Below are 26,094 nucleotides of genomic sequence, written 5' to 3' on the forward strand. Positions count from 1 at the left end.
AAGATATAAAGGACCCGGTCAAGTAAAGCAGCTCACGCCTGTAATCCCAGCACTTTGGGAAGTCTAGGTGGGCAGATCGCTTGAGCTCAGAAGTTCAAGACTAGCCTGGGCAACATGGCAAGACCCTATCTCTACAAAAATACAAAAATTAGCCAGGTATGGTGGTGCACACCTGTGGTCCCAGCCACTCAGGAGGCTGAGGTGGGAGGATTGCTTGAGGGGAGAGGTGGAGTCTGCAATGAGCTGTTATTACACCACTGTTCTCCAGCCTGGGTGACACAGTGAGACTCTATTTCAAAAAAAAAAAAAACAAAAACAAAGACAAAAAAACTCTTACAACTCAAAAAGAAAACCAACCCAAATCAAATATGGGCAAAGAGCTTGAATAGACGTATCTTCTAAAAAAGATACACAAATGGCCAATAAGCACATGAAAAGATGCTCGACTTCATTAATCATCAGGGAAAGGTGAATCAAAACCACCTACAAATACCATTTCACACCCACAGGGATGGCTATCACTAAAAACAGACAAAAAACAGGAGATAACAAATGTTGCTGAGGATGTGGAGAAATTGGAATGCTTGTGTGTTGCTAGTGGCAATATAAAATGGTTTGGCTGCTGTGAAAATAGTTTGGCACTCCCTCAAAGAAATTAAACATAGAATTACCATATGACCCAGCAATTCCACTCTAAGGTATACAGTCATCCCTCAGAACTGTGAGGGACTGGTTCCAGGACACCCTCTGGATACCAAAGTCTGCAGAGGCTCAAATCCCTTTATATAAAATAACAGCATTTGCAGATAACCTATGCACACCCTCCCATATACTTGAAATCATCTCTAGATCACTTATCATGCCGAATACAATGCACGCATCACTGCATTCACGTGGATTCAATGGCCCCTGGCAGATTCACGTTTTGCCTTTTAGAACTCTGTGGATTTTTTTTCCAAATGTTTTCTGTTTGTGGTTGGTTGAATTCATGGATGCGGAGCCCATGGATATGGAGGGCCAACTGTATACCCAAAGGAATTGAAACCTGGTACTCAAACACATACATGCACAGCCATGTTCAAAGCTGTGCTTATTCACAATAGCCAAGAGGTGGGAACAGCCTGCATGGCCGTCAGTGGATGAACGGATAAACAAAGTGTGGGACAGCCATACAGCAGAATGTTACTTGGCCGTGAAAAGGAATGCAGTTCTTATACACGCAACAACATGGATGAACTCACAAATATGGCAGAAAGAAATAAAGAAGCCAGACACGAACATCACATACTGTATGACTCCATTTATATGAAACTGCCAGAATAGGCCCATCCACGAAGACACAATATAGATGAGTTGCTGCCAGGAATGGTGGTGAGGTGGGGAATGGGAAACAGCTGCTTACTGGCACAAGGTTTCCTTCCAGGGTGATGAAACTGCTCTGGAACTAGAAGGAGACGGCAGTAGTACAACCCTGTGAATGTACTAAATGCCACTTTACTTACTGTTTGCTTTAAAATGGTTAATTTCATCTCGTGAATTTCACCTCCATTCTTAAAAAGGTTGGGGGTGGGGGGCGGGGGGCGGCGGCACTTATTCACTGGTTGTGCCAGGAGGTTTTCTGATATTTGGACATACAACAGCTACCCCCTCTGGAATGAATCTGGTTCATCCATTTAGTATTTATGTAATAAATATTTAGCAAGTGCCACCTCCATGCTAGAGGCCAGCCGAGAATAAAAGCAGAGCCCTGGTCCTGAGCTTACTTTCGGGTGGTAGAGACACACAGACAAGTAAACACACATCCACGTATGTGCTACAAAAAAGAAAGGAACAGTGAGTTAGAAAAAAGAATAAAGAGGAACCAAATTCAGATGAGAGGCTTTGGTTAATTTTAGATGTCAACTTGACTGAATTAAGAAATACCTAGAGGACCTGGCACAGTGGCTCATGCCTATAACCCCAGCACTTTGGGGGGGCAAGGCAGGAGGATCGCTTGAGCCCAGGAGTTCGAGACCAGCCTGAGCAACATGACAAAACCCCATCTCTACCCACCACCAAAAAAAAAAGAAGAAGAAAAAGAAAGAAAGAAAGAAAGAAAGAAAGAAAGGAAGGAGAGAAAGAAAGAAAGAATAAATAGCTGGGCGTGGTGACATGCACCTGTAGTCCCAGCCACTCGGAAAGCTGAAGTGGGAGGATCACCTGAGCCCAGGGAGGTCAAGGCTGCAGTGAGCTGAGATTGTACCACTGCACTCCAGTCTAGGTGACAGAGCGAGACTCCATCACAAAGAAAAAAGAAAAAAAGAACCTAGAGACCCGGTAAGGCATTATTTCTGGGTGTGTCTATGAGGGTGTTTCCAGAGGATACTGGCATGTCAGTCGGCGGGCTGAGTAGGGAAGATTCGCCCTCAATGTGGACCAGCACCATCCAACTGGTTGGGTCCCAGAAGGGACAAAAAAGACAGAAATGGCGATCTGTCTCTAAAGGGACAAAAAGTCAGGGACGGCAATCTCTCCATCTGTCTGTCTCTCTCTGTGGCCTTAGGACTCTGGCCTCACACCCTCAGTACCAGGCCTTCGACCTCGGACTGAGAATTACACCAGGGTTTCCCTGCTGCAGAGGCGTCTGAGCTTGAGGGGAGCTGTGCTGCCGGCAACCCAGATCTCCAGCCTGCAGGTGGCCTGTCACGGGACTTCTCGGCCTCCACAATCACGTGAGCCTATTCCCCTAATAAGTTCCCTCTCGTATCTGGGTATCTATCTGTCTCTCCTATTGATTTTGTCTGGAGAAAAAACCCCAACAAATACAACAACCAATGGGTCAAAGAAGAAATCACTGGGAGAATTAGAAGATACTTTTGAGATAATGAAAACAAAACACAATATATCGAAACATATGGAATACAGTGTACACAGTGCTCAGAGCGAAATGTACAGGTGTAAACACCTACATTCAAAAATAAGAGTGACATCAAATCATTGACTCCCTTTACACCCTAAGGAATTAGAAAAAGAACTAAACTCAAAGCTAAGAAAAGGAAAAAGAACAGAAATAAACAAAATACGGAATAAAAGACACAGAGTAAATCAATAAAATCAAGTTGTTTCTTTGAAGAGATCAACTAAATTGACCAACCTTTGGCTAGTATTTAAAATAAAGAACATAAATAACCCACATCAGAAATAAAAGTGGAAACTACCAATCTTATAGAAATTAAAAGAATTATGAGAATACTATAGACAACTATACACCAGCTAGATAATGTAGATAAGACATAACCTTAGAAGCAAATTACTAAAACTGAATCAAGAAGAAGTGGGGCTGGGCACGGTGGCTCACGACTGTAATCCCAGCACTTTGGGAGACCGAGGCGGGCGGATCACGAAGTCAGGAGATCAAGACCATCCTGGCTAACACAGTGAAACCCCGTCTCTACTAAAAATACAAAAAAAAAATTAGCCGGGTGTGGTGGGCGCGCCTGTAGTCCCAGCTACTCGGGAGGCTGAGGCAGGAGAATGGCGTGAACCCGGGAGGCGGAGCTTGCAGTGAGCCAAGATTGCGCCACTGCACACTCCAGCCTGGGCGACAGAGCGAGATGCCATCTCAAAAAAAAAAAAAAAAGGTGGAGAATCTCAACACATTGATAACAAGAGATGGAATCAGAAATCAAATACTTCCCACAAAGAAAAGTCCAAGACCAGACAGTTCACTAAACTCCACGGAACATTCAAAGAACAAATACCACTCCTGCTCAAACTCTACCAAAACTTAGAAGAGGAGGGAATACCTCCTAACTCACTTTATGAGGGTGGTGTTGCCCTGATACTAAAGCCAGACAAAGATACCACAAGAAAACCACACAGCAACGTTCCTTATGAATACAGACACAAAAATCCTTAACAAAATACTAGCAAACCCAATCCAACAGCACACTAAAAAGATTATACACCACAACCAAGAGGGATTTATCCCAGGAATGCAAGGCGGCAGGGGGTTCCTACATAAAAATCCATCGGCGTAACACAGCACATTAATAAAAGGAAGAAAAAATCCGCATGATTTTCTCATTAGAGACAGATAAAAGCATGTGACAAAACTCAACACCTATTCATGATTTAGAAAAATGTCATTCAGCAAACTAGGAAAAGAAGGTATGACACGGTAAGAAATATATACATTTGCTCTCTGCTCCTAGTCCTGGCACCGAGCTGCTAAAACACTTTCTGAGAGATGGTGGTGATAGAAGCCTGTTTGGTTTTAATATTGGGTCTTAGTCCTGGGTTCCTGACACAAAGGCCTCTAAGATCCTTGAAATCTTGGAAGTGATACGAGCATCTTTTCATTCGTTCATGAGATGCCTGGTGACTGAATGCCCCTAGATAGCTTCAGGATGGGGGCTGGTTGTCAGGGGAACCAATCATGTGATAGGCGGCTGGAATTTTCAGTCCCACCCCCTGACCTCTTAGGGAGGGCAAAGGGGCTGGAAATTTAGTTTAATCACCAATGGCCAATGGTTTAATCAATCATGCCCACACAATGGAGCCTCCATAAACACCTTACACAAAGGGGTTCCGAGAGCTTCCAGGCTGGCCCGTCTGAGGGCATGGAACGTCAGCACCCTTCCCACATACCCTGCCCCATGCAGCAAGGTTTGGCCATTACTGAATTGCACTCTTTACAACAAACCAGTAATGGAAGTAAAATGTTTTCCTGAGTTCTGTGAGCCGTTACAGAGAACTGTTGAACCTAAGGAGGGGAACACCCGATTTATGGCTGGTTGAGTACAGGTGGCAGTCTGGGACTCGCGACTGGTACCTGAAGCGGGGGCTGTCCTGTGAAACTGGGCTCTTAACCTGGGAGCTTGCGCTAACTCCAGGTCGTGGATAACATCACTGAATTCAACTGTAGGACCCCCAGGTGGTGTCCGTGGAGAACTGGAGAATTCTAATGTCTGGGAAACCCACACACTTGGTGTCAGAAATGTCGTTGAGTGCAGAAAACAGGTTTTTCCTTCTTCTAGAAGGGAATTTCCTTAACCTGATAAAGGGCATTTACAAAAAGCTCACAGCTGACATCACACTCAATGGAAAAAGGCTGGAAACTCTTCCCCTAAGATCAGGAACCACTCGGGATGCCTACCCTCTCCATTGCTATTCAACACTGTGCTAGAGGTTGTGGCCAGGGCAGTAAAGCAAGGAAAAGATTTTAACAAAAGACATCCAAACTGGAATCTCTATTCGCAGATGACATGATTCTATATACAGAAAACCCCAAAGAAGCCACACACACAAAAAAAACAACAACAAAAGAAAAAGAAAACAACACCCTACTAAAGCTAATAATAAATTCAGTAAAGCTGCAGGGTACAAGATCAATACACAAAAATTGGTTGTGCTGTCCAGAGGGGAGGTCTACAGGAAAAACAAAAAACAAAATCAGCTGTGTTTCTATATACCTGCAATGAAGAATCCAAAAAGGGAATTAGGAAAGAATTCCATTTACAATAGCATTTCAAAGAATAACATACCTAGGAATAAGGCCAGGCACAGTGGCTCATGCCTGTAATCCCAGCACTTTGGAAGGCCGAGGTGGGCGGATCACTTGCGATCAGGAGTTTGAGACCAGCCTGGCAACATGGCAAAACCCCATCTCTACTAAAAATACAAAAATTAGCCGGGCGTGGTGGCACACGCCCGTAATTCCAGCTACTCAGGAGGCTGAGGCAGGAGAATCGCTTGAACCCAGGAGGCAGAGGTTGCAGTGAGCCAAGATCGTGCCACTGCACTCCAGCCTAGCTGATGGACAGAGACTCTGTCTCAAAACAAAACAAGGCAAAAAAACCTAGGAATAAATTTAAGCACACAGGTAAAAGACTTATGTATACTGAAAACTATAAAATATTGCTGAAAGAACCTAAAGACTTAATTAAGTGGAAAGACATTCCTTGTTCATGGACTGAAAACTTAATATTGCTACGATGTTTCAAAAATGACTAGATACAATAGAATCCCTATCAAAATTCCAATATAATTTTTTGCAAAAATGGAAAAGTCAAACCTCAAGTTCATATGGAATCACAAGGGGCACAGAATAGCCAAACTCAAATTGAAGAGGGAAAAACAAAACAGAGGACTCACACTTGCCAATTCCAAAACTTCCTACAAGGCTGGGCGCACTGACTCACACCTGTAATTCCAGCATTTTGGGGGCCCAAGGCGAAAGGATCGCTTAAGGCCAAGAGTTCAAGACCAGCCTGGGCCAGGCACGGTGGCTCACACCTGTAATCCCATCACTTTGGGAGGCCGAGGCGGGTGGATCACCTGAGGCCAGTTCGAGACAAGCCTGGCCAACATGGTGAAACCCCGTCTCTACTAAAAATGCAAAAAATTAGCCAGACATGGTTGCGGGCACCTGTAATCCCAGCTACTCAGGAGGCTGAGGCAGGAGAATCGCTTGAACCTGGGAGGCAGAGGTTGCAGTGAGCCAGGATCGTGACACTGCACTCCAGCCTGGACAAGAGCGAAACTCTGTCTCAAAAAGATAAATAAATAAATAAATAAATAAATAAATAAATAAATAAATAAAAAGACCAGCCTGGGCAACACAATGGGACCCAATCTCTACAAAAATAATAAAATTAGCTGGATGTGGTGGTGCATGCCCGTGGTCCCAGCTACCTGGGAGGCTGAGGTGGGAGGACTGCCTGAGCCCAAGAGGTCAAAGCTACAGTGAGCCATGATTGCACCACTGCACTCCAGCCTGGGTGACACAGCAAGACTCTGACAAAAAAAAAAAAAGAAAAGGCGGGGCACGGTGGCTCACGCCTGTAATCTCAGCACTTTGGGAGGCCGAGGTGGGTGGATCACGAGGTCAGGAGATCGAGACTATCCTGGCTAACATGGTGAGACCTGGTCTCTACTAAAAAAAACAAAACATTAGCCAGGCATGGTGGCAGGCACCTGTAGTCCCAGCTACTCGGGAGGCTGAGGCAGGAGAATGGCGTGAACCCGGGACGCAGAGCTTGCAGTCAGCCGAGATGGCGCCACTGCACTCCAGCCTGGGCGATAGAGCAAGATTCCGTCTCAAAAACAATAAATAAATAAAATAAAATAAAAATAACCTTCCTATACAACTACAGTCATCAAAACAGTATGGCACCAGCATAAGCACAGACACATAGACCAATGAAAAGAATTCAGAGTCCAGTTTTAAACCCCAAATCTATGGCCAGCTGATTTTCAACAAGGCTCTAACACCACTCGATAGCAAAAGAACAGTCTCTTCAATGAATGGTGCTGGGACACCTGGAAAACCACATGCAAAAGAATACTGTTAGACCCCCACCTCGCTTCATATATGAAAGTTCACTCGAAAATGATCAACTATCTAAGTATAAGGACTACAACTATGAAACTGGTGTAAATAAACATGGGACAAATCTTCATGACCTCAGATTTGGCAATGGAGTCACAGATTTGACACCAAAGGTGTGAGCGACAAGAGAAAACAGATAAATAGAATTTCATAAACATTTAAAACATTCATGCAACAAGGGACATTATCAGGGCTGGGTGCGGCAGCTCACGCCTGTAATCTCAGCTAGTTGGGAGGCTGGGGTGGGAGGATTGCTTGAGCCTAGGAAGTCAGGGTTACAGTGAACCAAGATCACACCAAGATCACTGCACTCCAGCCTGGGCAACAGAGTGAGACCCTGCTCAAAAAGCAGACATTATGAAGAATGTAAAAAAAAAAACAAAAAACAAAAAAGAAACCTAAAAAAGGGGATAAGATATTTGAAATCACATACCCAAAATATTTAAAGAACTTCTATAACACAACAACAAAAACAAACAACCTAATTCAAAAGTGGACAATCGGCTGGGCATGGTGACTCACGCCTGTAATCCCAGCACTTTGGGAGGCCAAGACAGATGGATCACTTGAGATTGGGAGTTCGAGACCAGCCTCGCAAACATGGAGCAACCCCATCAGTAATAAAAATACAAAAATTAGCCGGGTGTGGTGGCGGGAGCCTATAATTCCAGCTACTTGGGAGGCTGAGGGAGGAAAATCACTTGAACCCAGGAGGCAGAGGTTGTAGTGAGCCGAGATGGCACCACTGCACTCCAGCCTGGCCAAAAGAGTGAGACTCCATCTTGGAAAAAAACAAACAAAAATGGGCAATGGATATATCTAGACATTTCCCAAGAAAGAGATACGTGCAGCCAGCAAGCATGTGAAAAGATGTGAAACATCACGGGTCATCAAGGAAATGCAAATAAAAACCTCAACAGTTACCGCTCTATACCCTAGAGGATGGCTATAATTTTTAAGAAACAGAAAACAAGCATTGCTGAGGATCTGGAGAAACAGGAACCCTCACACATTGCTGGTGGAACTATGACAGGATCCAGCCATTGGAAAACGGCTTAGCAGCTCCTCAGAAAGCTAAGCAGAAAATTATTGTATGAGCCTGCAATTCCATTCCTAGGTGTATACACCCAGAGGAACTGAAAACGGGCACTCAAACAAGTACAAACACACACACACACACACACACACGTTCACAGCAGCACTATTCCCCATAGCGAATGGGTAGAAACAGCCCAAACGTCTATCCACAGATGAATGGATAAACACAGAATGGTATAGCTGTCCATCATTCTGCATAGATTCCATACTTTTGAATTTACCTCCTCACTGAAGTTCATTTGCAAACCCCAAACTGATACTGTCAGCTTTCACAGTCATTTGCAGACACGCCCAGAACAGCAAAAAGGTTGAGTTGCCCAACACGCATGTTCCCAGCAGATGTCAACCAAGGCAACGCTGTCGTCTTGCTTCAGAAAAACTTCACAACACACATGTATTACTTTGCAATCAGATGAGGCCTTCCAAATTCTTTTTCCTTGAGAGAAAGGAGTGATTTTTCTGTAAAAGGACATCCTACCAACAGGTCAAACAAAATGCGGCCTCAGTTAAGTTCTAGTGCCTAACACTGCATAAAGCACAATTGCTTCATTTTACAGGAGATGCCATATTCAAGGTCAAGTGCACTTGCTGAAAAACTCTCACACTTATACAAGAATAGAGCTGTCTGAGAAAGCACCTTTTCTGCTCCGGTCTTAGAGCCACACTCACCGGAGAAGCCAAACAACATCTTTTTCATCGCAGGACCTTCAACCTCCTTTGGGCCCTCTGAGGTCTGAGGCTCCCTGCTCCCTTTCTCCACTGAACTTCCTTGCCCAGATTGACTGGAAGGAGCCGATACTATCTCAACAATGAACGGATGAAATGCCTACTACATGCCAGGCCCCGGGCCAAGTGCTGCACCTGCTGTCTCCCTCTTAATCTTCCTGACACCTGAGAAGCAGATGCAGCCAGAAACCCCATCTTATGGATAGACAAACTGAGGCCCAGAGGAGTGACCCACCCATGGTGACACAGCCAGGCTCTGAGATTGAACCCTGGCGTGTCCACCTCCAAACTGTGGTCTCCATAGCTCTCTCCCTACCCGGTCTGGACACATCAGCGCCTCCCCAAACCCACCCCGTCACCAACCTCTGTTTACTCCTTATTCCACTTACCTGACCTCCCACCGAGGAGTAAGCCATGGCTAGCCACCAAACATGAGCCCTGGCAACACCAGGTAGAAAAACCGCCAGCAAACCCATGCACTATGACCCTGTCCCTAATCATGTTCTGAATCCTGCACTCCTATCCCTGGCACCGAAACTCATCAAGCACTGTCATTCTAGGTCATGCCTGTCTCAGGTATTTGGACAACTGGTGTGTGTTTACAAAGAGCTGGTTCCAATCCTAGCTCTGCCAACTTCTGAGGCTTGACCAAGTGACTCGGGATCCAGGATCTCCTCCACCTGTGGACAGCACACACACCACTGCCGCTGTGAGGAGGACCTGAATCCCTGACCCTTGCCATGGGGCCACTGGTACTCCCGGTGCAGGACCCTCTACAACCACCCCAGGAAGAGAGGGTTCCCAGGCAATGGGGCACATAGTACACTGAAGCAGCTGGCCTCTGTCCTGAGAGAGAGGGAGCGCTGCGATTCTCAGCACAGGCTCATGGCAGAACTCCGGGCCCAGCTACGCAGCTTCTGCAGGAATTATTCAGACAAATAAACACCAAGAAACATGACATTAAAAAAAAAAAAAAAAAAAACAGAAAAACTGGCCATCCTCCAAAAGGGCTCAATGAAAGCACATGCTGAGATTTGAAAAACCTGCTACATCTAAAATGGGAGAATTTTACTATATGTAAATTATACCTCGATAAACTAGACTTAAAGAAAACATCTTAACCCAACGATGTTACCATGGGTTGCTGGAAGTGCACACGCTCCTGCTGAAGGGCACTGAGGGAGCTGGCACCACGTTTGGGGCCTTTCAGAGGAACCAGGCAACAGGCGCTCTAGAGGAACATGAGGTCCCACGCCCGCCATGCAACCACACGCCCCCACACCCTAAATGAAGCCCCTAGGATCCCGAAAGAGTAGGCAGGGATTCAGAGAGGGCTCTCTGCCCTCTCGACACCCCCACACAGGGGAGGATGCTGGGCCCAGTAGTGACAATCCTATGGTCAAAGGGCCCCCCGCTCCCTTTCTGTATAGGGCCAGGATGCAAGGGTGGAGCCTCAGGAACTCAGGACACAAACAGCCCTGGAATCTGCATTTCCGACTCAGTTGAGTGCTGCAGGACACAGCAGGTGGGGGCACCTGAGCGGCAGCCACTTAGGGCCCCTGCTGCACTGGGCACGGTGGCACCACACAGTATGAGTTTCTGCCACACTTGGGAGCGGCTGGCCTGCATCTCGCCTGAAGTTGCCCCTACTGAGCCAGGATGACAAGCAGCAAACAGCACTGGCCAGGCCCCGCCCCACCTGCCTCCAAATCCATGGGCAGCCCACAGCGGAGCCAGGCTGCAGCTGCAGCCCCTTGCCTGAGGGTGCTAGGAAGTAGAATGGATGCCACCAGTCCCCAGGTGCCTGAAGGCCGTGTCAGGGACCAGACAGGTGTCTGGCAACACAGAAAACCTCACTGAGCTTGGGCACAGTGGCACGTGCCTGTAGTCCCAGCTACTTGGGAGGCTGAGGTGGGAGGATTGCTTGAGCCTGGGAGGTTGAGGATACAGTGAGCTATGACTGCACCACTGCACTCCAGCCTGGGCAACAGAGCAAGACCTTGTCTCTAAAAACGAAAAAAAAAAAAGGCTTGCTGGCCCAAACTGCTTCTGAACCTCAGAGGACCTTAATCTAAGTCACCCCAGAGGGGAGTTTAAACTGCCTATACAGACGGTGGCCCCACAACCCACCCGCTAGAATACCAGTGCCTGGGCTGTGGAGCACCTTCACAGATGGGCTCGAGCAATCCCCTCAACCACCCCAAGAGGGGGCTGCTGTTCTCATTCCCCTTCCACACACTCACTGGATGGACCTGGGGAGACTGGGAGCCCAGGGACACACCTGGCAGGGGGGTGGCCCCATAGGCCCAAGGGCAGGGACCACTCACCCCTCAGGAGGCCCACTTGCAGGCAGGTTCAGCTCTTCTCCCAGCGGGGCCTCAATCCCAACAAAGCCTCAGAATGACCTAGGTTTCTGTGAACTGGACCCCGGGCGAGGCCTTGCATCTGAAATCGGCCAAGCTGTACCGGCTGAAATGTCACCCGGCTCCTAGGAGGGCAACACGCCAAATGCCTCTTCTCAAGGCCCTTTGTGCCAGGGGATTTGTGGAAAAGTGGAATAGCAGCCACAGAGCCTGGCACCGCCAGGTACAAACCAGGGACTCAGTAACCAAGCGGGGCGGCATCCACAGGCCTCCCAGGGACACCTCCTTCCCCAGCGCTGCCTCCATGCCAGGCCAGCTGCACTTGTGGGAAAGCAGCCGGCCATGGACAAGCCACGAGCCAGGAAATGTCACCGCTGGCCCTGTGGTGACACCTGGGAGGAGGAGCAAGGGCAGGCTCTGAGTTGTTTTAATCATTAGGCCAAAAAAAAAAAAAAAAAAGTGAAGAACTACAGATGAAAGAAAAGAAAACAAAACCCGCTGGACTCCCACCACCCGGATGACCCGGATGACCCGCGCCAACATTCTGGATAGAGATAACTCCTTTCTCCTTTAAGTATTATATACGTAGCTTGCTTCGTTAATTCTGAAGGTTATCAAAGATTCTGCCCAAAAGACGCACCGTAATCGGACCGTAATCAGATATTTAAGCTATTTCCCGATCTCAGTCACTACACACAGCCCGGTTATTAACCCTCTAGGACCGTCGAGGAAGCTGGCTCTGACAGGGAATGTCACTGCTGGCACATTTTCTAGGCAACTGGACAGGAGGTAGCCCAGCAGCTCCCCTAGAGAAGCGGACCAAGGGGCACGCCCACCTGCTGTCACGAACCCACTCGTGTCCTGGTCCCTGACGTCTCCAGGAATGGAGATGGCGACCAGCACTCCCCGCAGCACTCACTGGAACGCCTGTGCACGGGCAGTGGCCAGGTCTCCGGCCTGTTTTGTGAACTGCCATGGCACCTGGAGCAGGGGTCCCCACAGAGAGGCATCCTGCTTGCTCCCCTCGGGGATCCTACCTTGTTTTTGAAGTGCACCTCGATGGGCATGATGAAGCCAGCATACCCCGACTCCTCTACTTTGTAGGGGGGCTCCTTGCACACTAAAAAGAAAAGGAAGAAACATACCCATCAGCTTCCTGCCTGTTTCAGGCCCAGCCGCCAGTGGCAGTACCGCACCCCTCAACCCCACCACCTCCTCACAGGGGCTTGGCTGGCCTCTCAGGGGGTGGCTTTTCAGGAGGTTGAGCCTCCCTGACAAGGTTGACTTCCACGGCAAAGGGATCTTAGGAATAAAACAGCAGGGAAGAGGAGAAGAAAGGAGACTTGGCCACCGGCATGGTCAGCAGAGAGTGATAAGGAACGTTAAGCCTGTCATCGGGACACTTGCTCCTGCAGAGGACGAGGAGGCTGAGGCCAGAGAAGGCTGCACAAGTTCACCAGACTCGGGTCGATGTCGGTAAGCGTGACCTGGGTGAGGCGTGAAACCCAGCAGGGAGGGCCACACGCTCTACTGTCACCGCCTCCAGCACGGGGGCTGAGCACCTGCTGCACCACGGACACATGTGCTGGGAGACGGGGGAGCCCCAGGCGGCTGGGACCCTCCTCCTGGGTTCTAGTTTAGCACCTAATAAGAGCATTCCCAAGTGACGTGAACAAAACCCCACTGACCCCAGAGATTAAAAAAGAAAAAAAAAAAAGGCCAGACATGGTGGCTCACACTTACTTGTAATCCCAGCACTTTGGGAGGCCAAGGCAGGCTGATCACTTGAGGTTAGGAGTTCGAGACCAGCCTGGCCATCATGGTGAAAACTTGTCTCTACTAAAAATACAAAAATTAGCCAGGCATGGTGCGGGCACCTGTAATCCCAGCTAATTGAGAGGCTGAGTTAGGAGAATCTCTTGAACCCAGGAGGCAGAGGTTGCAGTGAGCCGAGATCGCACCACTACACTCCAGCCTGGGCAATAGAGCGAGACTACGTCTCAAAAACAAACAAACAAAAACCAGGCATAGTGCCTCATGCTTGTAATCCCAGCACTCTGGAAGCTGAGGCAGGACAATCACTTGAACCCAGGAGTTTGAGACCATCCTGGGCAACACAGTGAGATCCTGTCTCTATAAGAAATTAGCCAGGAGTGCTGGCACGCGTCTGTGGTCCCAGAGGCTACTCGGGGGGCTGAGGCGGGAGGATTGCTTGATCCCAGGAGGTAGGATCGTGCCACTGCACTCCAGCCTGGGTGACAGAGCGAGACCCTGTCTCAAAAACAAAAACAAAAACAAAAAAAAACTGAAATGAACAAATAGCAAAATACACGTAAAATAATCTCCTATAATCTCATTCCCCAGAATAAACCATCAATGTTTTGACCCATATGTTGTTTCTAGAAAAGTACCATGGAAGCAGTGTCTTCTCACTTTTAAGAAAACATCTAGAGCCATAGAGATCAAATCCCGCATCCCTCGCTTTCCCCTCCAGATGCAACTACGACTGGGAAACAGGAAAAGCTCCTGGCCACTGTGTGTCAGTTTTATTCCCCAGTTTACTGAGGTCTGGCTGACAGGTTAAGAAGCCGCATATATTTAATGTCCACCTCTCGATGAGTCTGGGGACGTGTGTACATCTGTGAAACGATCGCCACCACCAAGGCCGTGAACACGTCCATCACCTCCCAAAGTTTCCTTCCGCTCTCTCTTACTGTTTTGTCTTTGAAGACCATTTAGTTGCCCTCTTAGCAATTTTAGTGTATGCTACGGTATTGTCAGCTATCGGGACTCTGCTATATAGTAGATCCAGAACTTACCTTGCAAAACTGAACAACAGTACCTTCTGACTATCACCTCCTCGTCCCCCAGCCCCTGGCAGCCACCGGCAGCCACCCTCCTACTCTCGGCTTCTCTGAGTGTGACTGTTTTAAATGCTGCATGTATGTGAGATCATGCAGTCTCTGTCTTCCGGGTCTGGCTTTCTTTCTTTGCTTGTTTGTTTTTCAGAGATGGAGTCTCACTCTCACCCTGGCTGGAGAGCAGTAGTGCAATCTCGAGTCACTGCAACCTTCGTCTCCTAGGTTAAAGCAATTATCCTGCCTCAGCCTCCCAAGTAGCTGTAATTACAGGCGCCCGCCACCACGTCCAGCTAATTTCTGTATTTTTAGTAGAGACAGGGTTTTGCCATGTTGGCCAGGCTGGTCTCGAACTCCTGACCTCAAGTGATCCACCCACTTCCACCTCCCAAAGTGATGGGATTCCAGGTGTGAGCCACTGTGCCCAGTCAGTCTGGCTTCTTTCACTTAGCATAATGCTCATTGCTAAAAATCTGCATACACACATATTTGCACTAGTAAGGTAATTCTTAAGTGGGTCAGAAATTGCTAGAAAACTGGCCAGGCATGGTGGCTCACGTCTGTAATCTCAGGACTTTGGGAGGCCGAGGTGAGCGACCACCTGAGGTCAGGAGTTCGAGACTAGCCTGACCAACATGGCAAAACCCCATCTCTACTAAAAGTATAAAAATTAGCTGGGTGTGGTGGCGGCCGCCTGTAATCCCAGCTACTCAGGAGGCTGAGGCAGGAGAATCTCCTGGGAGGCTGAGGCAGGAGAATCTCCTGAACCCAGGAGGTGGAGGTTGCAGTGAGCCGAGATTGCACCAGTGCACTCCAGCCTGGGCGACAGAGCAAGACTCCATCCCAAAAAAAAGAAAAAACAAAACCAAAGAAAGATTCGCTTGAGCCTGAAAGGTAGAGGCTACAGTGAGCTGAGGTCACACAACTGCACTCCAGCCTGGGAGACAGAGTGAGACCCTGTCTCAGAAAAAAAAGAAAGAAAGAAAGAAATTGCTAGAAAACAATATGATTTTTAAAATTAAAACCATAAGATTTTTCTTTTTTGATTTGAGACAAGGTCTCGCGCTGCTGCCCAGGCTGGAGTGCAGTGGCGTGATCACAGCTCACTGTAGCCTCAACCTCCCAGGATTAAGCGATCCTCTCACCTCAGCCTTGCGCTAGTTGGGACTACAGGCACACACCACCAATGCCTGGCTAATTTCTGATATTTTGTACAGATAGGGTTCCAACATGTTGTCCTGCCTGATCTCAAGTGATCCACCTGCCTTGGCCTCCCAAAGTGCTGGGATCACAGGCCACTGCACCTGGCCAAGAGTTTTCTTAAAAAACAAACAAAAAACCTCTCAACTCTCAAAGATTCTCAGATATCTCCCTAGTGTATCACACGTAACTATGCAAACAAGATCTATCAGTAGGGTAGATTTGGAGTGATGACCTGGGGCCCTCGAAGACAGGGCTGAGTGGACAGCCTTGCACAGGGCCTGTGCCTAAATGCCGCGGCTGTGCAAGGCTTGCTCAACTGGAGCGAGGTGGGCACAGCCTCCCCAGAGACCAACTGTAGCCCTGGCTGCCCTGCTGGGAGCTCTGAACACCACTGCCTGACATCAGGGTCTGCACACGAATCACCACGCTCCCAAACAGCAGTAGAGACGACATCCATTCATTCACTCATTCACTCCACCACTATCTGTGTCAGACAGAGTCAGAGGCTGGGATGGTCACAGAGGCCAAGACGATGCCCCTGGCTGGCCGGGTGGCTCACGCCTGTCATCTCAACACTTTGAGAGGCCGAGGCGGGAGAATCACAAGGTCCCGAGTTCCAAACCAGCCTGACCGACATGGTGACACCCTGTCTCTACTAAAAATAGAAAAATTAGCCAGACATGGTGATGCGCACCTGTAATCCCAGCTACTGAGGAGGCTGAGGCAGGAGAATTGCTTGAACCTGGGAGGCAAAGACTGCAGTGAGCCGAGATTGCACCACTACACTCCAGCCTGGGCGACAGAGACTCCATCTCAAAAAAAAAAAAAAAGAAGAAGATGCCCCTGGCCTTTAGTGCTTACTCCCGGGGAAGTCATCACCCTCAGACCAACGCTCGCCTCGTGGTGAGGAGCAGCCCCGCCTGCAGTGCCATTCTGGCTCTATAGGGAGCACGTGCAGCCTGAGGGAGGCTGGCCCAGGTGCCTGGGCTCCAGTGTCCATTCCAGTCTCCTTCCTGCTCCTCTGACATCCCACCAGGATGCTGGACAGGGGACCTCCAATGATGAGGCCCACCCTACACCAACCCCCTCACACCTTCCCCCGTAACTCGCCACTCAGGACCCAGCTGCCCACCACTGGCCCTAGACCCCAGCCCACTGCACTCCTCTCTAGAGGCTCACCTGTGGCTATCAAGTCCACCCCAAAGCCCCTCTGGAATTTGGCCCTGCCCCGGTGCCATGCCTTTCTCTTCCAGCCTCAGGCTCCTTCCTAGGCACCTTCTGCACTGGGAATGATCGATCCTCTGACTGCAAATCTGACTGTGCCCACTGAGGGAGGGCTCCCCGTTGTCCTCTGCAACCTACAAGGTGCCTTCCGCCTCAGCTCTGCGCAGCTCAGCCCCAGATCCCACGATCCAGCCACACTGAGCCTCTCGGATCCACAGATCACTTCCTCTGGGAGCCCTGCTCTGAGCTTCCACAGGCTCCCTGGTGTGTGTCCTGTACCCCTCAACTGCAGGACTTCTGCGCTCACTCTGCTTGTCTCCCTCCATCCCCACCTCTAGACCATTAGCTCCATCTCACTGAGTGTGACATCCCCAGGGCCTGGAATGGGACCTAACACTTCCTTTCAGAGGCATTTCATACTACTAAATACTGCCAAGCTGGTCTACAGTGCAGCATGGGGCCGGGTGCGGTGGCTCATGCCTGTAATCCCAGCACTTTGGGAGGCTGAGGAAAGTGGATCACTGGAGGCCAGTTCGAGACCAGCCTGGCCGATGTGATGAAACTCCATCTCTAATAAAAATACAAAAATTAGCTGGGTATGGTGGTGCACACCTGTAATCCCAGCTACTCAGGAAGCTGAGGCAGGAGAATCACGTGAACCCAGGAGGCAGAGGTTGCGGTAAGCGGAGATTGTGCCACTGCACTCCAGCCTGGGTAACAGAGCGAGACTCCACTAAAAAAAGTAATAAATAAATAAAGTGTGGCATGGGGCCAGGCACCTGAATACTTAATCCGAACCTGGGGAGGAAAGTGGAGGTAGAACAGAGGAAGGGTGGCCTGTCCCCAGCAGAGGAGGCACGGGCATGGGCAGTGGCCTGGGATTCACTCTCAGACTCCACCCATGCCTCATCTTCTCCCCACTCGCCCATAGTCTGAATCCCACACAGCCACAACCCCCACAGCAGGGCCACCTCCTTCGAGAAACAGCCCCACGTCCCTAGGCCTCTGACTTCCAGGTCACATGCTTCCCAAATCTACTGTCACATCTTATCTCATAGTCCCCACCCCTGCAAGGAAGGAATCCTGTCCTGTGACGGGTACTCCGAGCCTGGAGAACTTCTATCCCCCCAGTCAGCCCCAAGAGGGACGGCAGTTGGCTGAGTGCCAGGGACAGGCTTCAGTCCAACCGGGGAGACCAGGGAGATGCACCGGCCCACCTCCTGCCTGAGAGCCCACACGAAGCAAGAGGACAGGAGTAAGGCGTGAGAGTGACGGCCGGAGGGAGGAGATTCAAGCCACCTGCGAGTCTCTGAAAGGAAGTCGGACGAGGACACGATGAGCAAGGGGCAGGATAAGGAAGCGACGGCTCAGAGTCTGCCATGGGGGCACTGCAGGGCAGGGACAGCCACTGGTGCCAGAAGGCTGAAGGTCCTGGACTGGCTGAGCGGAGGGCAGGAGTGAGGATGAAAGCTGGGGGAGGGAAAGGGAGCACGGTGGAGGAGGAGGGTGGGAGCAGGGGAGTGACTGCCACTGCAGGGCCTGAGCTTCTCCCTGGGGTGACAGCAATGTTCTGGAATTAGACAGCAGTGATGGAATCACTGGTCATGGCCGCACAACTATGTGAATATACTGAAAACGCTAACTGTACACATTACAAGAGTGAATTTTATGATGTGTAAATTACATCTCCATAAAGCGGTGATTAAAAAAAAAAAGGGCAAACTGAAAGGCTGCGTTGAGGACAGGAGCCCTGGGATCCCTCCCTCCCGCCCATCCTCCTTCCTGCCTATCCCTCCCCGCCCCTCCCCACCCCAGGAAGTTTCAGGTTTCCCTCTGGAGAAATTGAGATGGTTCTGTGTCTCAAGGAGCCAACTATCTGGGGGAAGCTGAAGCTTGTAGCGTGGAAACCAGACCCCGAGGAAGGCCTTACTCATTAGGAAATCAAGAGGCCCGTGAGCCTTCAGGCCTGTGGATAGGCAGAACCCACCCTCCCATCACAGAACACTCAGGAGCTCCCACCAGGAGGAAAGAGCCCGAGGAAACATAATTTGGAGACCACAGAGAGCTTGACAAAAAGAAAGCAAAAAAAATAAAAACCAAGAGTCAATGTCCTCAGATTCAAGGAGATATATAGCCAACAAATAAAAATAAGATACTTCTAAAAGGGGAAATTACAGCCAGGCACCACAGCTCACACTTATAATCCTAGGCACTCTGGGAGGCCGAGGTGGGAGGATCACTTGACACCAGGAGTTCAAGGCCAACCTGGACGACATTCTCTACTAAAAATACAAAAAATTAGCCAGGCGTGGTGGTGCGCACCTGTAATCCCAGCTACTCGGGAGGCTGAGGCACGAGAATCGCTTGCACGCAGGCAGCGGAGGTTGCAGTGAGCCGAGATAGTGCCACTGCCCTCCAGCCTAGGTGACTGAGCGAAACTCTGAAAAAAAAAAAAAAAAAGAAAAAGAAAAGAAAGAAAATGAGGATCCCAGAAAGAAAAAAAGAGAGGAAATAAACAGATGGAAGGAAACTGTCAAATAAATAGAAGGAAACTTTCAGAGCTAAAATGAAGGACACTCAAATGTCACAAAACATAGTGAACAGCAGAAAAAAAAAAAAAAACCCATGATGTCATAAAGCAAGCGTCCCGAAAACATCCTAAATGTTTCCACAGAAAAAAACAGGTCACGTATAATGGGATGAGGACCAAATGGCATCAGACTTTCCAGAAGATACTAACACAACGCCTTCATAGCGCTAAGTGATATATGCTCCCAAAATGTTTGGGAGCAGGAGTGTTGTGAATTTGGGATTTTTCAGACTTTGGAATATTCGCATTCCTCTGGTTCAGCATCCCTAACCCGAAAATCCAAAATCTAAAATGCTCCAGTGAGCATTTCTGAGCATCACGTCAGCACTCAAAAAGTTTTGGATTGGCTGGGTGCAGTGGCTCCCGCCTGTAATCCCAGTACTTTGGGAGGCCGAGGAAGGCGGATCACCTGAAGTCAGGAGTCCAAGACCAGCCTGACCAACATGGAGAAACCCCATCTCTAATAAAAATACGAAATTAGCAAGGCGAGGTGGTGCACGCCTGTAATCCCAGCTACTTGGGAGGCTGAGGCAGGGGAATAGCTTGAACCCGGGAGGCAGAGGTTGCAGTGAGCCAAGATCGCGCCATTGCACTCCAGCCTGGGCAACACGAGCGAAACTCCATTTCAACAACAACAACAAAAGTTTTGGATCTTGGCCAGGTGCGATGGCTCATGCCTGTAATCTCGGCACTTTGGGAGGCCGCAGTGGGCGGATCACGAGGTTAACAGATTGAGACCATCCTGACCAACATGGTGAAACCCTGTCTCTACTAAAAATACAAAAATTAGCCAGGGGTGGTGGTGGGGGCTTGTAGTCCTAGCCACTCAGGAGGCTGAGGCAAGAGAATCGCTTGAACCCGGGAGGCGGAGGTTGCAGTGAGCCAAGAACGCGCCACTGCACTCCAGCCTGGGCAACAGAGTGAGACTCCGTTTCAAAAAGTTTTGGATCTTAAGCCGGGCATGGTGGCTCACGCCTGTAATCCCAGCATTTTGGGAGGCCGAGGCGGGAAGATTTTAAGCCCAAGAGTTCAAGACCAACTTGGGCAACATGGTGAAATCCCCTCTCTACAAAAAAACAAAAAAATTAGCTGGGTATGGTGGCGGGCCAGTAGTCTCAGCTACTTGGGAGGCTGAGGCAGGAGGACTGCTTCAGCCCAAAGGTCAAGGCTGCAGTAAGCTGTGATCGCAACACTGCACTCCAGTCTGGCTGGCAGAGTGAGATTCTGTCTCCAAAAAAAAAAAAAAAAAGTTTTGGATTTTGGATTCTCAGCTTAGGGATTCTCGACCTGTAATTCCCAAACCACAAAACTACACGCAACCAACCAACCACTCCTCTGTGAGAAGAGAATAATGGCATTTTCAAACATGCTAGGACTCAAAGGGTTTACTGCCCATGTCTTTCTTTTAAAATTTCTTTTTTTTTTTTTGGAGACAGAGTTTCTCTCTGTCACCCAGGCTGGAGTGCAGTGGTGCAATCTCGGCTCACTGCAACCTCTGCCTCCCAGGTTCAAGCGATTTTCCTGCCTCGGCCTCCCGAGTAGCTGGGATTACAGGCACCCGTCACTGCCCCTGGCTAATTTTTTGTAATTTTAGTAGAGATGGGGTTTTGCCATGTTGGCCAGACTGGTCTTGAACTCCTGACCTCAGGTGATCCAACCTGCCTTGGCCTCCCAAACTTCTGGGATTACAGGCATGAGCCACTGCGCCCAGCCAGAAATGTCTTAAGTAATCTCTTGGAATATTACTTGAGAAACTGCTCTACCAAAACAAGAAAATAAACCAAAACACAGGCCGATAAACAAACCTCAGGAGAACAGGAGAGAAAAGGCCCAGGGTGGTGGCTAAAGGGGTGGCTGGAGAAGAGTCCGTTGTGATTAGAGAAGGAAGGCACAGAGAACCAGCATGAAACACTCAGAGGACTTTACAAAACAAACAAGCCAGAAAGCCAGGTAAGGCGACTGACACCTGTAATCCCAGCTACCCCTGAAGCAGAGGCGGGAGGACTGCTTGAGCCCAAGGAGTTGGAGTCCAGTCTGGGCAACATAGTGACACCCCATCTCTAAAAGAATTTTTTTTTTTTTTGAGACATAGTTTCGCTCTGTCGCCCAGGCCGGAGTGCACTAGTGTAATCTCGGCTCACTGCAACCTCTGCATCCCGGGTTCAAGCAATTCTCCTGCCTCAGCTTCCCGAGTAGCTGGGACTAAAGGCACGTGCCACCACAGCCGGCTAATTTTGTTGTATTTTTAGTAGAGACAGGGTTTCAGCATATTGGCCAGGCTGGTCTTGAATTCTTGACCTCAGGTGATCCACCCGTCTCGGCCTCCCAAAGTGCTGGGATTACAGGCATGAACCACCGTGCCCAGCCAAAAAATTAAAAAAAAAAAAAAAAATTCCACAGAATAAATGAAATGATCAACAGAATGGGGGGAAAATCAAGGTATGCTAAAGACACAATGCAAAAAGGAGAAGTAAGGGGGTATTCCAAAAGCCACAGACCAAATGTGAAGCAAGCTACAACAGGGCCAAATTTTAACCAAAAATGACCAAAAAGAACCCGTTTCACATGGACCTGACTTTGAGCCTTCTCTCTGGAGTGGCCCAGAGTTCAGGACATGGGAAACAGAGGCTGAATGAAGTCCTGCCGTCCCAACCAGCCTGATGGTGACAGCGTCAAACATGTCAACGCTGCCTACTGCTAGTTCCCAACTCTTACAGTCAATCTACAATTGGGGAGCGAAGCTCCTGGTCTTTGTCAACAAGCTTAACAACGTCCACTGTAGCCTCAAAAGGAGGGGTGCAGCAGGGTCAAAAAAAGACAGGGTACTGGTGGCCTTGCCTTCCTCAGTGGAGAGTCAGAAAACACTAACAAAAGCTGACCAGGTCCAAGGGTCCATTCAGTCATCAAACACTTAGTAAGCACCTACTGGATCCCTGCAGGCACCGAGCATGTAGCAGCAAACAAAACTGACAGAAACCTCTTACTTGGGGTGGGGAAAGGGATGGACAAGATAAAGAAGTAATATGTACAAGATGTTAAGATGGTGCTAAGGAGAAAACCAAAGCAGAAAAAAAAAGGCTAAGAAGCATATGGCTGTGTGGGTATATTGGGCAAAGAAACTGTGATTTAGCCCAGGCAGCCAGAGGACTCCCTAAAAAGGGTGACGTGGGACTCTTCTGTGAAGGATCCCAAAGGTAAACAGGCTCACATCATCATCCAAAGTCACAAACACAACCAACGCAAAAGCGAGTCACTGGACAATTAAAAACTTAGAGAAGACAGTGGATAAAAGGGGTACTTTGGGATAAATTCTAACCCTTCAAGCTGGTAAATCAGTAAGTATTCTCTACATTTAAAAAATCAAGAAATAAGAAGCAAATGAGCTAGTGTTAAGAAGAGTCCAGAGAGGGCTAGGAAGACAGCCCTGGGGAGGGAGGACTAAGGAGGCCAGGAACAGCAACTTTGTACCTTACATGTTTCTGCCCTATTTGATTTGTGATAATGTAAGCCGGAGCGGAAGTAAAAGATACTTTTTAAGTACCTCAAGTATCAATCCAGAGGCTGGAGTGCTCTAAGAGGTTCACTCCCTCTCTAAAGTTTTATTCAATGCAACAAGAGTGTGAGCTGGAAATTTACTTTCTGATACATTTGATGGGGCCGCTATCTGCCTCCAGGCACCACAGACAGACTGCAACAAACAGGGCTCAGCTACTACTTTAAAGGCCGCCTGCAAACTGACACTGAAACCTGGCATGGTGGCATGCACCTGCCAGGAGCTCAAGACCAGCCTGGGCAACACAACAAACAAAAAACAAAAAAGTAACCCTTGAGAGTGAGCCCCATTCACCACCCCATCTTCCAGGTACTTGGAGAAGGTGCTGTGTCAACGTGGTGGGGAACAAAGGTGAAATCAACAGCCTCAGAGTGGATAGAAATCAGTGTCCAGGGCCCATCCCTGTGCTCCGGGGACAGAGAAAAGGGGAGGAATGAGGGGGTTGGTGAAAGAGAAGTGGAGTGGATGCCACCAGAGAAAGGAAAGAGGGCCTGGTGCAGGAGGGGCAGCCAGGCTCCTGCTCTGCCGACGTGGCGCGAAAGCAGCCACAGGCAACACCTACACAGGCGGGCATGGCCGTGCACCAATAAAAACAGGCTGCACTGGCAGTGGCTGGACCCAGCCCACGGGCCAGCCTGCCCACCCTGCTGTAAGCACAGGCAGCGGCCTGCCCCCTGGGCCCGCCTCCCCGTCTGCAGAAGAGGGCTGTGGCGAGAAGAAAACGCGATCTTGCGCACGAAGGGCTGGCCAGGAAGTTCTCGATAGATGGCATGTGTCCCCACGATTAGGAAGCGCTTTATAAACATCTGCCGCTGTTAGAAGCCTCCGCGGCCATCCTCTAAGAGGCTTAGAGAGGGAGGAAGGGAAAGGGGAGAAGGTGAAGACTCAGGAAACGAGAAATGCAGAGGGAAAGGGGAGCCGCAGGCTGAGGGAATCGCAGGTGGGCATCCCTTCAAAATGACAAGCCTCTACTGCTGCCAATGCCCGTCACTTCCCCGCTAGGCTGCAAACCACTTACAGGCTCAGGGCCAGGGTCCCGGGTCCCGGGAAGCTCTTGCTTCAACCTAAGCACACCCATGCTTGTGCACGGCTCACCTCCCGTGGCCCTTGGAGCTCCCGGGACCCCCATATTGCACGGTAGAGGGGTCACCAGCCCAGCCAGGGCTCTTCTCACCCTGAAGTGCTTTGCTACAGAAAGTCCCTCATTCCTTTACCAAGACATCGCCCAAGACGCATTTATCAAAACCCTGTGACGTGCCGGGCTCCGGGCTTCACGCTGGGGACTCAGCGGTAAGAAAAGCAGACACAGCCCCAGCCCTGATGGCGCTCACCAGACCACCACCTCACTCTCCGATTCCCCACCACAGCCTTCCCCTAGGGTTTGCTTCCCCAGGAGGGCGTCCCTGATCATAAACTGGGTGAGTTCCTGCCTGTGCCCCGTCACACTGCACCCTCCAGGAAGGCCAGGGCCCCCACGCCACAGGTGGAGACGCTGACAGAATACATGACTGAGGCACTCGTGCTGAATCAATGACAGCCTGAGGCTTGAAGGGAGAGGGAAGACATGGAAGAGAAAAGACACTGGTGACATGAGCTCCCGCATTCTTTCTGTCCCAAATATTGGGAATTCTTTACACGGCACCCCCAAGCAAACACAGGCCTGGTCGGCAACTTCCTGATCACTCACCAGCCAGCTGACTTCACCTGTCCCACCCATGCCAACCTGGCTGTGCTCCCTGGCTGCTTCCCAGAGCCCGGGTCTAAATCATGACACGACAGACCGCCACCACCTCCTTCAGTTTTTCCTACGACTAACTCAACAGCTGGAGGTGACACGGCTCCAATGCCCCCACGCTGAGGGACGCAAGCCATAACCTCATGGTTGGAGGGGTCCTGCTGCTCCTGAGGGAGGGGTGGAGCCTGGCCTTGGGAGGAGTGAAGTCAGATGGATCCCTGCTGTGGGCACTCAGGGCTTGAGGCCACTCACCGCGTCTGGGCTTGGGGAAGCTGTCGTGCAGCCAGAAGACCACCTTCTCCACGAAGTGCTGGATGTCACATTGCTCAGGGCCGCGGACAAACACCATCCAGTCGTGAGTGAACCCCTCCGTGGTGGGCTTCTTGCGCAGTTGGGCGCGATGCCCCAGCTCTAACCTCACCTGGACGGTGCACTGGAGGAGAGAGAGGTGGGGAGACGAAGTCAGCACACGCCTCCAAGCAGGGGACTGTCCCCTCACCCACAGAGAACTTTCGATAAAGACCCCCAGCAGTGCAATACGCTCTCAACCCAGTGAGCAGCACACAGACGGCTTCCTATTGCGCCAGCACCTTGCCACAGATGCCCCGTGCCTTCTCCCCTCCGTACTCCCACACAGGCCCCGCGTCTCCTCTCATCCGCCCCCTTATCCTCAATTCCACCTGCACAGCCTCCTCACCGGTCCCCAGCTCAGCCTAGCTCACTCCTGCCTCAGGGCCACCGCACTGGCCTACGATCCTCTGCTCCTGAGACTTCCCACGCTGGCGCCTCTTGTCACTGGGCTCTCAGCTTGACTGTCCCTCTGCAGGGAAGCCTCCCCTGATCACCGATCCAAAAGCATCCACCACCGCTCCCATCACTCTTTATCATAGAGGATGCTCTTCCGAGCACTTTCATTATCAAAAGTCATCTTGCTGATGGCTGTTGGTGTCTCTGCCACCTAAGCTTGTTGACTCCAGCATTTTCATTCCCACACACGCATCACAGCGCCTCCCGGAGGCCCCTCTCCTTCCCCTAAGTCATCAGCTACAACACTGGCTTTCAGTTTCAAAAGCAGAATGGGAGGTTCCCGAGAAGAAGGCAGAGGCCAGCCTGCGGCCCCCTGGTGACCGGTCCCAGGTGGACCCATGGCCTGGGCAGCCCAGCTCCCTCCGCTGAGCACATGTCATGTCTGACACTTTGCTCTGAAATACAAGGCAGCTCAGGCCAGTTCCATGCCACTGAACACAAAGCTGCATGCCTTCAAAACACTCTTCATACCTAGGTTGGCCAAAACCACCAACAGGGAACCTACAGTAAATATCCACTCTGCTCTTTAAAAACCTCCCCAGACTCTTCATAGATACGGCCCTGA

General features: G+C 49.9%; 1 protein-coding gene across 2 annotated transcripts in view; it reads right to left on the minus strand.

Annotated features, from left to right (window-relative positions):
• Positions 1-26,094, minus strand: part of MLLT1 (MLLT1 super elongation complex subunit) — a 71,724-nt gene that overhangs the window by 37,362 nt on the left and 8,268 nt on the right. For both annotated transcript variants that reach the window (XM_032169413.2, XM_032169412.2), the window contains exons 2-3: positions 24,975-25,155; positions 12,597-12,679 (exon numbers count right to left, since the gene is read on the minus strand). In XM_032169413.2, coding sequence (XP_032025304.1) covers positions 12,597-12,679; positions 24,975-25,155 — 264 coding nt within the window. The remainder of the gene's footprint in view (positions 1-12,596; positions 12,680-24,974; positions 25,156-26,094) is intronic.

Source organism: Hylobates moloch, unplaced genomic scaffold (genome assembly GCF_009828535.3).
Source record: "Hylobates moloch isolate HMO894 unplaced genomic scaffold, HMol_V3 SCAFFOLD_12, whole genome shotgun sequence".
In the NCBI taxonomy this organism is placed as follows: Eukaryota; Metazoa; Chordata; class Mammalia; order Primates; family Hylobatidae; genus Hylobates; species Hylobates moloch.